Consider the following 17,169-nt stretch of genomic DNA (forward strand, 5'->3'; position numbering starts at 1 on the left):
CTAATAGCCATAAATATTCAAGAGATATTATTTCAACTATTTTTAAATTAAAGTGTCACTTTAAAACGAAAATATTACTGATGATTTGAAATTTAAATTTTTTTTTAAGAAATAAATATAACCTGGGTTTCTAGTTCAAATGAGAAAATGATTTTTAAATTAATTTATACTTTTCAATTATAAATTAAGGTGTCAATTAACTAAAAAATTTATTCTAATTTTGTCAAAAAAAAAAAAATAATAAAACTTTTTTTATTGTCAATAGAGATTTAATCAATTTTTTTTTTAAAAAAAAAACCGTGCATACAGAGTTTAATCTAGTAATATACTAATATCTAATACAAATTTACAATCTAACATAATATGGAGTAATAGGTTATATGTCATTTTGTATTTGATCCACAATTGGACATGCATTGTTGTACAGCACATTTTTTTTTCCCTATTTTTTACATCTATTAAATTTTGTATTTTCTTCTTCATTTCTATTTCTTGCAAAAATAAAATACTCGTAAAATTTTAAAAATATATGAATAATTTTAATACGTTTTACATTATCACAAATTACAAAGAAGTTTTCATTTTTTTAACATCCTTGGTAAAGGTGGCTCCCATGGTGATAGCATTTCAAGAGTTTGCTACACTATACAGGAAGTCTGTATCCAACACCTCTGATTTGGATTTGCAAAGCCAAGCTAATCCAATCGAATTATTGATTCTCCTTCATCACAATTCGATTATGCTATGAGTTTGTTACCTGAGAATATTTACAAACAAACAAACAAACAAAAAAATAAATAAAAAATAAATAAAATAAATAAAAAACCAACAATTTCAATCAGAAAGTAAACGCAGATGTATAACGGAGTACATTTACACTTTTGATTTCAAGGTTTATCATACATTAAAATCTTGTACTCCTTACATTCAAATGATTCCAAGAGAACATAATAGTGAAACAAAATAATGTACTGATTCTCAAGGCCAAAGTCTGGTACAGGGAATCAGTAGCAAAATATCCACCAAATTTACATTAGGCTCCATCTAAAAATCAGTTTATCCAACTTAGCTGCATCATGCCAGTTAAAGGCTTATTTATGCACAGTACATATACAGCGTAACAGCGACAGAGTAGTCGAGTATACCCCATTGTAGACAGTTGAAGAATTATTTCCTATGGAAATCTACAGAACATTAATTTATAATAAATAAAACTCTGTTAAATTGCAGTTATAAGGTATATACCAAGCAACTCATGACTAGCCATAAGCAACTAATTTCCCATCTTCACAAATTCAGGCAGGCAATGGAGCTGTTAGGCAGGCCAGTGACAGACCATTTGCAGATGAAAAGGCCATATCCGCCTCTGATTTTCCACCATGAAAACCCATATAGCATAATTTGATGAAGCGAGCAACTTCTTCCAGGAAATTTAAATTTGAACTGGGAGAGGAATGAATCACGGAAATGTAGCATTCCAAGCATGACTTGCTAGCCTGCATCAGTTGCCATATATTATTGACATGCATTAGGATTCTGTGCGGGAAATGCTGATTTCAAATCTCAGCAGTTTGATGGATCTGCCACCAATGTCCAGAGATTGAAGAAATACTGTGTAGCGTTTATCACAGATGATGACCATCCAGGAATCAATTAACTTCTTCCGAATATTAGTAGATGATTATCTACCAAACCCTTAAATATTACATATCATGGCTCATATTTACGCAAGGTTCTCAGAGCAGTGTCAAAATCTACATAAACTACGGAGGTGTTATCCTTTGTACGCAATTTTCTAGCTTCATTTAATAAAAAGTTAGCTATCTTCTGTGCAGAGCCCTTCCTATCGCTGGAGTATCTCTCCTTTGCCTGTGTCCAACGAAAAATTTCAAGGACATGATACATTAAGGTTTTTTTTTTTTTCCCCAAATTATTGTATCTTATGGTCTCATATTCAAGAAGATTAGAAGTCATGATACTCATGAACAATATACTACCTGAAGAACAAACTGACTAGCCTTCTTTGAACTGATGACATCCCACAAACCGTCACTGTATAACAAAAGAATATGGTGAGATATCCAAAATTTAAGGTTAGTAGTTACAAGGTCTACAAATTTAAGGGCACCTGCAAATGCATGTAAAACTTTAACACATTTCTTTCACAAGTGATACAACATAGCTAAATGAAAAGACTTTCCACAGGCAAATTCTTTTGAGCTTTTGGCAGAGCAGAGCAAAGCAGAGCAGATTTCAGCAGAGCAAAGCAAAGCAGAGCAGATTTCAGCAGAGCAGAGCAGATTTTATTATTATTATTATTATTATTATTATTATTATTATTATTATTACTACTACTACTACTACTACTAATATTATCGCATTATTATTATAATCATTAAATTTTTAAAGTTAAATATTAATTATTATTATATTAATTATAATTATTATTAAATATTATTTAATTATTATTATTAAAAATTAATAATTAGTATTATCTTTAAATATTAGTCATTATCTTAATATTAATTGCTATTATAAAAATCAATTATTGTTATTATAATTAATATTATTACAAATATTATTATTACTGTTAGTATAATTACTATTATTATTACTATTATTATTATTATTATTATTAAATATTAATTATTATTGTTATTATTATTATTATTTTTATTAATAATTATTAATAATTTATTATTATTATTATTATTAAATATTAATAATTATTTTTTATTATTTTTTATTTTTTTATTAAATATCAATAATTAATTATTGTTATTATTATTATTAAGTATTAATTATTATTATAATTAAATATTAATTATTTATTATTATTAAATATTATTTATTTTTTATTATTATTATTATAAAATATTAATTATTATTATTATTAAATATTAAATATTAATTATTTATTATTATTAAAAATTAATTATTATTATAATAATTTAATATTAAGTATTAATTTTAAGTAGAGCAGAGCAGAGCAGGGCAGAGCAGATTGAAGCAGAGCAGAGCAAAGCAGAGCAGAGCAGATTTCAGCAGAGCAGAGCAAAGCAGCTCTAAAGAACGGGGCCTAAGTGCAATAGCCATTTGGCCCATTTGCATATCCATATACTCTCTCCGTTTTTAAGTATTTGCTCAATTTCTCCATGCGCAGAGTTTTAGGAGAAATTGGAGAAAGTATTAAAATATAGAAGTAGTGGGGTAGGTGGATAAAAATTGTAAAAAGCAAAAGTAGTTGAGAGAATTAGAATAGGGAGAATATGAAATTAAGTAGATATGATTTATGTTGGGTTTACTAGTTGAGAGAAAAGAATTTAATATTATAAAAGCTTCCAAATAAGGAAATGGAGCAAGTATTTAAAAACGGCTGAAAATGGAAAGTGGAGTAAGTATTTAAAAATGGAGGGAGTAACTTGCAAACGGTTCCCATCATATCTCTTCAGATAGTTTAGCAAATTCAACGGTTTTTAGTATAATGATAGGGAGTTTCGGGACTATTGACTTTATATTGCAACAGTGGTATACATGCTGAATTTGCAAAAGGATGCAAAAGGAGAAGCTCCTGATCAAGTGCGGCAGATGGTAACGTTACCTTGCCAGCACTGCAAAGGCTTCACTTGCTTGACCAACACGAACAACTTGGCTTATATATGGCTCTGAACTAAATCGAGCATCCTGCTCCTTCAAAAATTTGTCACCAAGCATTCTCCCAAGATTAAGACCTGAAAATTGGCAAAAAAGATGTTATGAAATTAAATGATATGGATTTCAACAAAAAAATACATTTTAGTTTAGTTTTAGTGTGTGGTTAGTAAAAGAATATAAGTCAACAAACAATAGACCATAAAGATGACAGACAACATAATATTATGTTTACCACACAGGCGTGTGTCCCCATCCTTTAATGGATTTCCTGATTCACTGATACGTTGCCTCTCAGAGTAGCTAGATATCCTATGGTCTTCAGTCATCTTGATCTGTCTCCCATCAATGCTGCCAAAGGATTGAGAACAGAACAATTAAACTAATTAATAAATTAAAAAAAAAAAACATATTCAAGCAGAGCTGAGAAAAATCTAAATGATACAATAATATCCACCAGTAATCAATAACAATACGTAAAATAAACGCTCCAAAATAACCATCATCTTAAATCCAAAAAATTTAGCCGAGGCTTAGTTTGGTGCATTAGAAATTAATATTAAATAGGCACAATATCTTAAGACTACATGAGTGAGTAAACTCCATTTTTTTTTTTTCAGTTTACATGTATCTATTTCACCACATGATAACTTTCAATGCCTAGTATGACTTTGTAAATCAAAAACAGAGATAAAGGGATGCATTACTTTGTGAGCTGAGTTTGACAAGGTTAAAAAGCAAGCTAACTAATAAAGGTTGTGATCAATGTGAAGGCAATTACAGATAGTATCAATTATCAAAGCTTAGCACCAAATAATAATTTCATAAAAATTCATATGGCACACAGATTTTTTTGGGTAAATTTACCACTAACAAAAGCAGAAGAGTAAACTTGATACTTTTCAGTATACATGTAGCTTTTTCACCATATGATAAAACACACTGCCAAGAATGACTTTGCAAAGCCAAAAAACAGAGGTAAAGTGATGCATTACTTTGTTAGCTGAGTTTGACAAGGTTGAAAACCAAACTTATAATGGCTGTTATCTATGTGACCAAAGCTAAGCATCATAACGAAACTGCATAAACACATACTTCGTGTGTGTGTGTTGTTTGTTGGGGGGGTGGGGATTGAAGGTGGGCAGCCATGTAAAGGCAAATACAGATGATATCAAAGCCAAGCACCATAAAAATATAGCATAAGCACATACTTCATGACGCAGGCTGAGTCTCCAACATTGGCACATTGAGCAAAGAAACTGTCATAACCATCACCCCAAACCAGAAGCACTGTTGCAGTACAACCCTGAAAGAACTACAGTTGTGAGCACTGAAACCACTGATGAGTCATAGATGACAAATCTGGTGGATATAGGATACAAAAGTCAATAACATTAATATTTCAAGCCATGACAAGTGTGGAAGGCTTAAAATGCATACTTTATGATTTGCACAAAACCACACTAAGGTCAAGGAAGAGTAGTTCAGGCCTTAAAAGTCACATTGAGTCACAGTGTATGCCTACTGTATGTAAGTTTGATAAAATTAGCAGATCATAAGAAAAATAAGCTTGCATATGGTGGAATTTTCACAACTGCCTCTTCATTTAATATATTAGATGCTATACAAAACATTTCCAAGAAAACTAGTGGATACAGTCATCCAAAAAAAATATCAAAAATCTACAGCTTTTTTATGTCCAGTATTAGATTCTCAAATTGTCCTCTCAATGCTTAAATAGATTTTATGTTTATAGAAAAAACTTAATGGAACAAAAATTAGTAGACGGAGACAGTGTGTCTGCAAGCATGTAAAATAAACCCGTACAAAAATTTGATGCCTGAAAATAGTTCATATCCATGTTGAAGAAATGGCACAGAATAGAACCTCATAATAGTGATTTAAACAAGCTTCCGTTTGAAAAATTGCTTCCCTCAGGACATCTGATGCATCTTGCCGTGAGAAAATCTTCTCCCTTCTTAATGAGTCCAATAAAATAGTTGCTATCGTCTCAGGAAGTATTCTAGAAAACAAGTAGTAAAATATAATAATTAAAAAAAAAAAGCCATAAAAGCATGGGTAGCATAATACATTGCATTAAAAGACGCTAATACTGAAGTAGTTGTCCCATACAAAGTTGTAAATTTCTTAAGCAGCAGGCATAGGCAGATGACAGCAGTTTCACACATGTCAAATATCAACATCACTAATAATACAGGCTTAATTTAATTGATTAAAAATTATATTTGAAAATTTACAATAAAAAATAACATTGATTTGGTTTTGAGAACTTTCCAAGATCTAATTTCATGAGAGATCAATCAACACAAGAAGGTATTAAGTTTAACAAGACTGAAAGATAAAAGAGGCATAGCAGCTACGCATTGTGTTTGTAATCTGAGTTAGGTGACTTAGGTCTATCCTATCTTAGTTAAAGCTAGGTTTATTTTTAGCAAGTGTAGTAGTACTGAATTAGAGAAAGATATGTTATGTCTTAACTGTTTAGAGTACTAGTTTGTCTTTCAAGTTTTAAGTTGGTTAATGTGTGCTAATTACTCATTGACTAAAGTAGTTAATCAATGTGTTCATAACCCATAATTTTTTTTAAAAAAAGGTTGTTTGATTAGTCATTGAGAAAACGTATTGTCACACCAAAGCATAGGCAATATTATTCGATATCCATCAATATTCAATCCAAAATTGCAGATATTGTATATCATACGTTTTCTCATCATATACACATATCAAATATATATCAATTTTTGTATCCAGTTATCCGATCTAAAACCAAATAATGAATTACAGAAGAAATAATAGCTACCCAATCAAAGAATACTAAGTAACACATATAAAACAAGTGTGTGTTTGTATGAGTGTGTTTGGCAGACCTCAGTCAAATGGCAAAAATTGAAAATTTAACCAAAACCAACCTGAAGCAGTAGTTAAAAGTTCGAAAGAAGATGGCTGAAATGCCAGAAGTGAGTTGGGAAAAACTAGCTTAAATTTCAGAAGTGAGCACAACCACAAAGAAAAAGCAAGAAAGAAACTAGAGCAGAGTCTGGCAGGTGGTTTAAGCAGTGAGGCTACCACACTGTTTTGAGGCTTTTGTCCAGGCAGGTGGTTTGTATAGTCTGTTTGGAAGTCTGGATATGCGAGGAAAAGTAAATGAAGGCTTGTATATTTACTTAGGGGTAAAGTTTGGGAGCTTAATAATTCTTGAGTGAATGCCCAAGTGCACTAGATGGCAAATGATGGGAAGTTAATGTTATGTGTGGATTTCCTAAAGTTCCCAAGGATTACAATGTTATTTATGTATCCATTGTAGGTTTATCTACAAAGGTCATTACGAAAATTATGGAAAGATAAGGTCAAGTTATTTTTGTACAGAAAAAGGTAAAAGGAAGAAACCCAAATAGAAGATTGCTAAAAGTAGCTAAGTTTGTAACTGAGGTAATTATGGAATAGGAAGCAAGACTGCATGAGCTATGAGGTGGCTAGTGTGAAGAGCGAAGTGCTATCATCTCTTGCACTTGAAAAGATAACCAAATGTTTAGCTACATGAGGATTAGTCCGTAACCAAGTTTAAGGGTTATTAGTGAGGTAATAACTCTTGTAATTCAAGATTTTGTTTAGTATTAGCATTTAAAGATCAGAATTGTTTGTGAGATTGTGTTTGTATTTTACTCAAAAAAGTAAAAACCCTTATAGTATAGTTGAAAGCAGAAAAGTTAGAGAAAATAAAGGTGTCCCAAGCTGAAAAATTAGCTGATTATAAAAAAACTAATACTTCCTCCATTCAAGTAGTATTGCACCATGGGAGGAGGGCACAATAATTTTGATAGTGGGAAAAAGGAAGAGAACAAAAGGAAAAAACAAATACAAAATTGTCCATGTGATTGTAAGCATAAACTACAGAAACAAATGTTAACAAGTAAGCTTGTATTGGGTAATTTAAGCTAGACGGATTTGTAAGTTACAGAAAACTAGGTTGCACTGATACGGATACGGGGACAAAAACGGGGACGGGTACGGGGACTGGATACGGCAAAAAAAAAAATTCAAGAAACGGGTACGGCTCAGATACGGCAAAAAAAAAATTCAGAAAAAAAAAAATCCATAAAAAAAAAAAAAAATTCCATACAACACAACTTAAAAGAAATACTAAGGAAATTAATGTCTTAAAAACATAAATAAAAGAGGCAAATTCAATCTTCAACGATCAAATTTCTTTCAAGATCCGGCTCATCAAGAGAGAGGTCCGCAATATTTAAGAGAGTCCATTCAACTGCACAATATCAAAAAAGAAAAAAAAAATCACTTACTATCATTCTCAATTAATGTCCATCAGACTCATCACTCATCAACTAATCAGAAAGGGGAAACAATTAAAAAAGGAAACAACACATGAACACAAACAGATCGACCACAAGAGAAGATTCAGAACAAAGAAACAAGAGAGAAATCAGAAAAACTTACAGATCGAAGAAGAAGGTGGGTCTCCGGCGCCGCCACCAACTGTTGACTGCCGCAGGTGGGTTTTCGAACTCTCCGGTCACCAACTTGGAAGGAGAAGATTTAGAGCTCGAAAATTTTAGGGTTTGTAGAATTGGGGGAAATTGATTTCTCACGTAAGTAAAATGAGTTGGGTTTTTTTTTTTTTTAAGAAAATTGGGCTGGGCTTCATTGGGTACGGCTGAAATTGGGTTTTGCCGTACCCGATACGTTTCCGAACATGACGTCATCCGTCCCCAAAATGACGTGGCGTACCACTCTTCAAGGGTACGGCTTGGGGACGTATCCGAGCCGTACCCGTACCGTCCCCGTATCCGATACGTCCCCGGTACGGGATACGGCAGGGAGTTGGCGTACCCGTGCATCACAGACAGAAAATAAACTAATACTTCCTCCATTTAAGTAAGGGCATAAAGGTAAGTGGTGCAATTATAATATAACGGAGGAAGTATTATAATCACAACCTTAAATACAAGCTGGTTTGAAAGGGGTGATTAAATTAACTAAAATTTAAGACAGCTGAGATGCTTGACAAACAGGACTAAAATTGACAAATTAGCAAAAACTAGTAATTAGGTCACTTAATGACATGATAAGTGCATGCCAAATAAAGCAGCTCAAGTCCACTCCAAAGAAAGCAGCTCAAGTGCATGCCAAACAAAACAGCTCAAGTGCATGTCAAACGAAGCAGCTTAGGTCCTTGCCAAACACAGCAGCTAAATTAACTTGCAAATTCATCTAGCTTAAATTTAAGATAGCTTGATAAAACAGGACTTAATTGAATTTAAAAATAAATAAATAAATAACTAAATAACAAGAAGATAAAAAACAAGGAAAAAAAAGAAGCTATAACCATTGATTAGGTCACTGGGTGACATTATAAGTGCATGCCATACAAAGCAGTTCAAGCGCATGTCAAACAAAGCAGCTCAAGCGCATGTCAAACAAAGCAGCTCAAGTGCATGCTAAATGAAGCAGCTCAAGTGCATTCAAAATGAAGCAGCTCAAGTGCTTGCCAAATACAGGAGCTAAATTAACTTAACAATTCATTAAACTACCAATTTCAGCTAAACATGTCATATTTAATTAAGCTTGCAAACATTTCAGGTTAGCTAATATTTCCTTCCAACTAATCGTTTTAGTAACCTTAATATTTCAACTATGCAAAACAAGCAAAAACTAGCTAAATTTTCTTTTCAGCTAAATTTAAAAGCATTTCAACTAGCTTAACAATTTACATAACAGCGTAGCACTAGCACATCAAATTCAGCTCATTTCACCTCGTTTTTAGCTAGATAATCACTACAGGTAATGTAAGTAAATTCTCAAAATCAGCAACTCTATAACATTTATGATTTATCCCCCTTTTTAAACAGCCTTCTCAGATTCCAGCCAATTTTACCAAATACACACTATCAACGAATATTTAAATTTCAATTACCGATTGCCAACTTAGCATCTTCAGCTAGCTTACCAAACAGAGTCTAACAGTAATTTTAAGTAGCTTCTGTGACTGATGGTTAAGATTTCCAAAGAATTGACCATGTTTAATATGATCCTTATACATGATTGTAATATAGACCTTACCAATAATTTCAATCCAGCTCCCAGATAATAAAGAAAAACTTTAAATGAAAGGCAAATGTACTAACTTGCTTGCTGACAGAGCTGCAGCTGCTCCACCATGTCCATCACATATACCAAAAAGTCCAAACTGTATAAAAAATTAAAATAAAAATCTGATTACATTGATTATAAAAACTCAGAGTAGAAATGAGTCATATGACCATGACCAGCAATATTTATGCACCTGTTCTGCCCCAGGAAGTGGCCATTGATAATAGCAGACATCTTCCATCGGAAGTCGTTTTCCTCCACGCCGGGTAGACATGGGGTCTGATGCAATACCTACTCCAACTGGGTTCTCTGATTGAGTCAGGGGTGTAATTTGCACCTGCCACAAGGAACAAGACACTAGAGACTTTAAAAAAAGTGCCATTGATTCGTCATTTTCCCATCAAAAACAGATTTCATCCTTTAAAGCAACTTTAAAATTCAGCAGCTTATCAAAAAAACACAAAGGGGTATGTATAGAGCAAGTGATTTTCAGTGGAAGTAATTGGCATATTGCTTAAATCACTCCAAATAATAGACAAATACTAACAAGACTTGAGATCTACTAAATATATATAGCAAAAAAGCACAATAAGATACCTCCAAGTGCATTTTAAAAGAAGCAAAAAAAAAAAGTGTCTAAATATAAGAGATATATAGAAACACAGTGATTGAGCATAATATAATTTCAAACAGGAAATATATGAAAACATGGAGTGCCAATTGGATATAATAACTCTCAAAAAGCAGGGAAGCATGAGCAACCAAGTCACAGGGCCAATTAAGAAAAAAAGCTGTTTTAAGGACGTTAATTTTACTTTGCTTGTCCAAAGGCTTCTATGGATTGCACTTATAAAGTTATACACTCCATACCACAAGCAACAAGAGTATAATTGGTGAATAACTTCTGTTTGTTTCGTACTGTTGACAACTTTTAAAATGACAATGCTAACAAAACTAGAAAAATCAAACTTAGCCATTTATAAACCAATAACTCATTTCAACAGACTATCAATTACGAAATTTATTTGCAATTTTACTTCATTACATGAAAAGCATTATGCTCATGGATGTTGGTTTTATCATGTTTTCCTTTTTCTTTACAATCTGCCACCTTCATATAAGACTATGAAGCATGCACAATGTCGCATACAAGGATTTGAATAGAACCAACAAAAGTCCAACAAAATAACTATTGCTACGGTTTTGATGTATTTACCAAAGACATGATTACCATATCACAACTGTAGAACTCACACTTATCTGGGAAGTGGTACCAAGAGTGATTACATCGCCACCAACAAGCTCCTTTGGCTCACCCCAAGTTCTGCTTCCAAAGTCAGGATGATGTACAGCCTTTGTATTTAGAAGAGTTCCATTAAGACTACCCAAGTCCACTAGCTCCCATTTCAATTTCTGTAAGAACAAGCCAACAATAATTTACCCCTAAAGGAAACAAATAAAAGCAGTGCAAATGGAGGGGTAGTAAAGTCCTGTTCTTATAAAAGGAAAGAAAATTACATTAGAATTCCAGTTTATCATAGCATGCTTTCCAGAAACCTCTGAATCCTTCAGCAGCACATCACTTGGCGGGACCCTTCCGAGAGTTAGTGGAAGCTTAGATGCATCAGTAGACCATACTGAACATCGAAGCCCACATGCAGGGCCAGTGATAACTTCAAGCGAGAGGCAGCTTCCTGCACCACTAACAGGAAGATATAATGATATGCATTACAGCTTCAATAAATATAATTACTTTCTAATAATTCCTAGTCTTCTTAGACGTGTATAACTGGTATAAGGAACTAAGTACCTTGATCTCTGGTAAAACTATGCAACTTGACATCTTCTGGCTTAAACCTCGAGTCATGATTCGGGTCTTCCTTTACATTGCATTTCTGCTCTTCAGGATTATGGCTAGTCAGCAAGGGACGCCTTAATGTTTGACCAACTACAAGGTCTTCTGCCTGATCACCTATGTCTAACACTAAACTACCACCTGGAAGATGGGAAAGTTCTAAGTATTAGCTCCAGTAAATTGAAGTACGTAATTAATTAAGAAGCATATAGGTTTGCAAATAAATGCAAAATCTCTATCACAATTTTCAATACAGGAGAAACATTTTCATGAAAGGTAGATGCTAACCATGTAGGTGATCTATCTAGATCAATACATAATATATTAATATGAGTGATACTTTAGGAACCTGAATTACTGGTCAATTTCAAATGAGTAGTACTTAAAGCGTCACAAGTGTCCCTAACATGACATATCAAAATGAAAATTTTAGCGAAAGATACTAATACCAAAAGAACAAGTTTTTATCAGATGATTGCAATCCTGAGTAAGGAAAAAACCATCAATGGATATCCTCTTGTTGTACCTTCCAAGTTTCAAATGCTTCAAATACAGACGTGCACCAAGACTATAAATTTTACTCAATCAACCAATAGAAAGATGTGCACCAACAAAATGTACTTCAAATTCAAGAAAAATGAAATTTTGCAGGCTGATAGAAACATGACTTTACATCAAGCAAAAATCTGTACGCTAACATAATACTCAAATCGACAAATAAAAATTAAATGTTTGAAGATGAAGAGGAAACCAATCAGCTTCTAATCTTCTATAACATTACTATTAAACATACCAAAGCAAAAAGAGTTATTTGACAGGATGAACAAGAAAAGTAGCATGCCTTGTGTCAAGTGAGGTACAGGAGGAGGAAGCCTCTGTTTGTAAGTAAGGCTATGTGATCCAGGTGAGCTATAATTTCCTTCAGTTTGCAAATGTGAACCCTCTGGGGTGTGAAAATTCAATGGTTCATTTCTTGGGCTTGGGAGCTGATCAGAATCTTCTTGCACCAAAGGCCTCTCTTCATCAACCTATGCATGATACCAAAAAAAAAAAGTATAAGTCAACAGTTTAACAACAATCAAAAACCAAATTTAACTGGATAATTATGATATGTGTCATTAGTAATAAACAATAGCTATGCAGCACAGGTATGGGTGGGCTTAACAAACTTGGAGGCTTGAAGCTAAATTAGAGTACAAGGTTTTATCAAGCCTATTTTGTTCAAAAATTTAGCTTCGTTTTTGTGTTCAGGAATATTGAAAAAAAAAAAAAAACCCATTCCAAACTTGTTCAGGTTTCAAAAATGTAATCACAATATTTGTGATGTTTCTTTACTCAAATAAAATTAAAATTAAAAAGAGCTATTACGAAGTTCAGAATGTTAAGGAAAGGAAGGCATCTAAATGAAAAAAGACCAAATAGATAAATAATGTACATAATTAATTAGCAATAAGTGTGGATGAGATAATATGGTGCTACTTTTTAGATAATTAATGTAGCACTATCTAGTATAAGCTTAAACAATTAACGAAAAGTTATCTAGCAGGCTCCATGTTAGGAAAACCAACAATCTAAGGTATCTAGGAGCCATACATCATACATTTAAGGCATAGTTTTCATACAACAATCATTGACATAAAAATGACAATAAACTGGTGTTTTCATACTGCTCCTTTGACATCCCTGCAATAATTCTAGTTTTTATACCAAGAGCAAATTATAAAAACTTCATTCTTTCTTTAAAGCATTGAGTTTCAGAGGATTCTATATCTTTAATTAACAAAGGCTAGTCATCATAGATTTTAAAAACAAAAAAAAATCAATACCTTTTCCATTTATCCATTTGGAAATGTTAATTAAGCCATACCCAACACTTGTCTCTTCAGACTAGAAAATTGAAGACAAGAATGACATTTTCCAACAATTTTTTTTATCTACGAGACATAAATGGTGACATTATGCAGATTATTTTAAGTTCTAGCCTAAAAAAGGTATTAAAGGACTAAAGCGAGCTCAATTAATCACGCCGCCAACCCTAAATATTATCACACCTATTTACCTTATAGGTGCACTCTATTACCATATACATCTAGCTTTAAGATTAATACCTAGATAATAACGCCCAATCAGAACAAGCAATCAGCTCAGTAATTAAGAAACAGGCAGTGTGAAAGTGTAAATGAATTCTGGAAGTCGTTCTGCTAACACGATAACTTATGGCCTAAAAATCTAGAATCAACTTATCCATAATGATAGCAATGCTCACTGTTTACTGAATAATTACAATTCTTTCCACTAAACGAGCTCAACCTTATGCTGTACATAAAGAAATCAAAGACTGATAACAACGAATAATGACGCATCTATATTACCATGATGATGGAATTTTATAGAGTAAAACAGCAAGAAAATAAATGGAGAACAAATCAATATTGAGGACAGCAGGTGCTAATGCCAAGTATACCTCAGTCATATAACAGTAACTCAATTACATCATACTCGGCGACAGCAAGAAGAAACAAATCACTACTAATACATAAGGAAATTCAGGAAACCACCTAAACACTATTCTTCAAATCAATTGATTCATATGATCCGAAAAATTTAATCTTTGTGACACTGTTACATCCATAAAATCAACACCTAAGCTCAAACTCGAAATCGAGCAATGCTAACATGTTACAACGACACGTCCGAATACTTGAACATGATTATCCAATCCCCTCCCTCCAGATTCACGAATCATTTCACAGCTCTAAACCCATTTCAACACACATAAAAATTCCTCAAAAACATTCGAAAATCAACAAATATCATAAACAATCACCCAAAAACAAACAACAACAACAACAAAATCAAAACATCATCATCATCATTTAAAATCAACTAAACACGATCACCCTAACCTAATGCAACATCAAAATCAACCAAAAGCCACAAAAATCAAAATCAATCATAACCAAATGAACCCTAAAAAAACAAATTGAAATCAAATCAAAAGAGGAAAAGAGAGGAGAAAGTGACCTTGGAAGAAGAAGGTAATTGATGACGAAAAGAGCGAGAGAAGAATCGCCATGGTTTACAAGCAAGGAGGATAAGAAGGATGAGGAGAAAAAGCATAATGAAGATGAAGACGACAATGGAGGTAGCTAGCATCGCCATCGCCTACGGGTTCTCTCTAGAGAGAGAAAGTGAGAAGAAGGTGATGATGATAGGGGGATACTGCGAGAATACCGCATTGATGAAATCGTCGCTTTTAAATCATTTACATTTTTCAACGCTCTTAAAATACTTCATTTCTATACTACTCATACACACAGGATTACACTCTCTTTTCATTACTTTATTTAATTGTTTGTTCGGAGTCTTGTTTATTTCTTACAAGTACATCTGAGGGAAGAGAGAGAAAAAGAGAGAGCAAGTATATATGTATACGAAGTATATATATAAACAATCTTATTGAGAGAGTGAGGATAGCTCAAGTGGTTAGAGCTCCCCTTCTAGTTCCAGGAGATCTTGGGATTGATTCTCACCCCCGCCTTGTGTGGCTCTCTAAACACCAAAAAAAGAAAAAACGATCTTATTGATTGTTGTTTCAACTAAGGGCTTGTTTGACATCATTTTTGGTTTTCAGTTTTTTGTTTTTTTTAAAACCAAAAACAACAAACAAGAAAAAGGTGTTTCCACTTTTCTGTTGTCAGTTTTCAAAATTATTATAATTTTAATATGTTTAAATAATTTTTGATTCATTATGGGACATATATCATATATTTTTAAAAAACAGAAAACCAAAAAACAGAAAACCACATCAATGCCAAACGAACCCTAAGGTTTTAATTTTGTTGTTTTTTAAAATTGATATTCAATGCATGGATTAATTGTTGTGATGGACTACTGGTGTTGCCGTTGTAGTAGTTATTTTGAACAATTTATTTAGACTTGATGTTAAACAATTTATGTTAATCACGACTATTTTTAAGATTTGTATTAACCTTTAGCATTAAACAAAATGTTATTTTTATAATTGCATTCTTATATTATCGTACTAATATATTAGCCGCTATAAATTAATGTATTATAATTCGAATTGGATCGTACGGGATTGTGAAAGGTAATTCGGATCAGATTGGATTGAAAAAATGGAAACCGAATTATTTCGGATCAGATTGGATTTGGTCTAAAGCCAAACTGAAAATTGAACGAGCACCCCTATTCGTAAGTCAAACACAAAATAATAAAACCCCAACTTTTAAAAATGTAAACTAGTGTGTGACCCGGGCTTTGCCCCGGGCGATACTTTGAATAATTTCATTCTCATATTAGAAGTTTTAAAAGACTTATTATGGGTAAATTAGAATTTAATGACAATAATAATTTATTTTGTATTTTTTTGGTTTTTATTCAACACTAGGTTAAATCCCGTGCAATGCACGGTTGTTAAATATTTTTGACAATTTTATTATAAATTTTTTAATATAATGACTTGAGTATTAAAAAATATAGAGTATATATTAAATAAAATCATGCAAGAGAAAATATTTAAAAAAACATGTAATACTTATAAACTTATAATGGATAGTTTAATCTTTTAGGAAAAGATTTATATTTTATGTAAAACAAATTATGTCATAATTTAGATATAATTTTTTTTTCCTTAAGTAACAATAATTTTTTTAGAAGGTACTTTGGCGGGAATTTTTTTAATGATACATTGACAAGTGTGTCTTAAGATTCGCTTTTAGTAGTATGTAATTGAAGGTTAAATCCCGTGCAATGCACGGTTGTTAAATATTTTTGACAATTTTATTATAAATTTTTTAATATAATGACTTGAGTATTAAAAAATATAGAGTATATATTAAATAAAATCATGCAAGAGAAAATATTTAAAAAAACATGTAATACTTATAAACTTATAATGGATAGTTTAATCTTTTAGGAAAAGATTTATATTTTATGTAAAACAAATTATGTCATAATTTAGATATAATTTTTTTTTCCTTAAGTAACAATAATTTTTTTAGAAGGTACTTTTGGCGGGAATTTTTTTAATGATACATTGACAAGTGTGTCTTAAGATTCGCTTTTAGTAGTATGTAATTGATTCTAATACATGTAAGTATTTATATGTAAATTTGGATTAATAAAGCATGAATTGATTCTAGCTAAGATGGTAATGCATTTTGTTTCCATTTAATGAAGTTTGCGGTTCAAATCTCTTTGTATGCATTTTTAATTAAGATGATGATGTGGCATGATGCTAAAGGCTATTTTTAATTAAGATGATGATGTGGCATGATGCTAAAGCCTATTGAATGATGATGTGGTGCTATACAGATGTAAGAAAAAAAACACGTGGCACATACACAATTTTATGAACGCCTTTAAATATATAGTATAGTATAGATTAGTTAAAGTGATATCATGCAAATAATTACTGATTATCATTTAAACAATTAACTATATAGTAAATTAACTAGTTTTTGGCCCAGGCTATGCCCCAGGTCATTACATGTATATTATAAATGAGGTTT

The 17,169-nt window shown here is 32.1% G+C and overlaps 1 protein-coding gene across 1 annotated transcript; it reads right to left on the reverse strand.

Annotated features, from left to right (window-relative positions):
* Positions 1-364: 364 nt before the first annotated feature.
* On the reverse strand, positions 365-14,943 carry LOC145630577 (protein phosphatase 2C 70-like). The gene is made up of 13 exons (XM_081682819.1): positions 14,660-14,943; positions 12,477-12,663; positions 11,591-11,776; positions 11,299-11,474; positions 11,035-11,193; positions 9,974-10,117; positions 9,816-9,877; positions 5,539-5,674; positions 4,863-4,957; positions 3,887-4,002; positions 3,602-3,731; positions 1,998-2,052; positions 365-1,869 (listed from the first exon to the last, which is right to left on the reverse strand). The coding sequence occupies exons 1-13, from the start codon at positions 14,795-14,797 to the stop codon at positions 1,711-1,713; spliced, it is 1,743 nt and encodes a 580-aa protein (XP_081538945.1). The 5' UTR covers positions 14,798-14,943; the 3' UTR covers positions 365-1,710.
* Positions 14,944-17,169: the final 2,226 nt, after the last annotated feature.

The sequence above is a fragment of the Chenopodium album genome, chromosome 5 (genome assembly GCF_948465745.1).
Source record: "Chenopodium album chromosome 5, dcCheAlbu1.1, whole genome shotgun sequence".
NCBI classification, from domain to species: Eukaryota; Viridiplantae; Streptophyta; class Magnoliopsida; order Caryophyllales; family Amaranthaceae; genus Chenopodium; species Chenopodium album.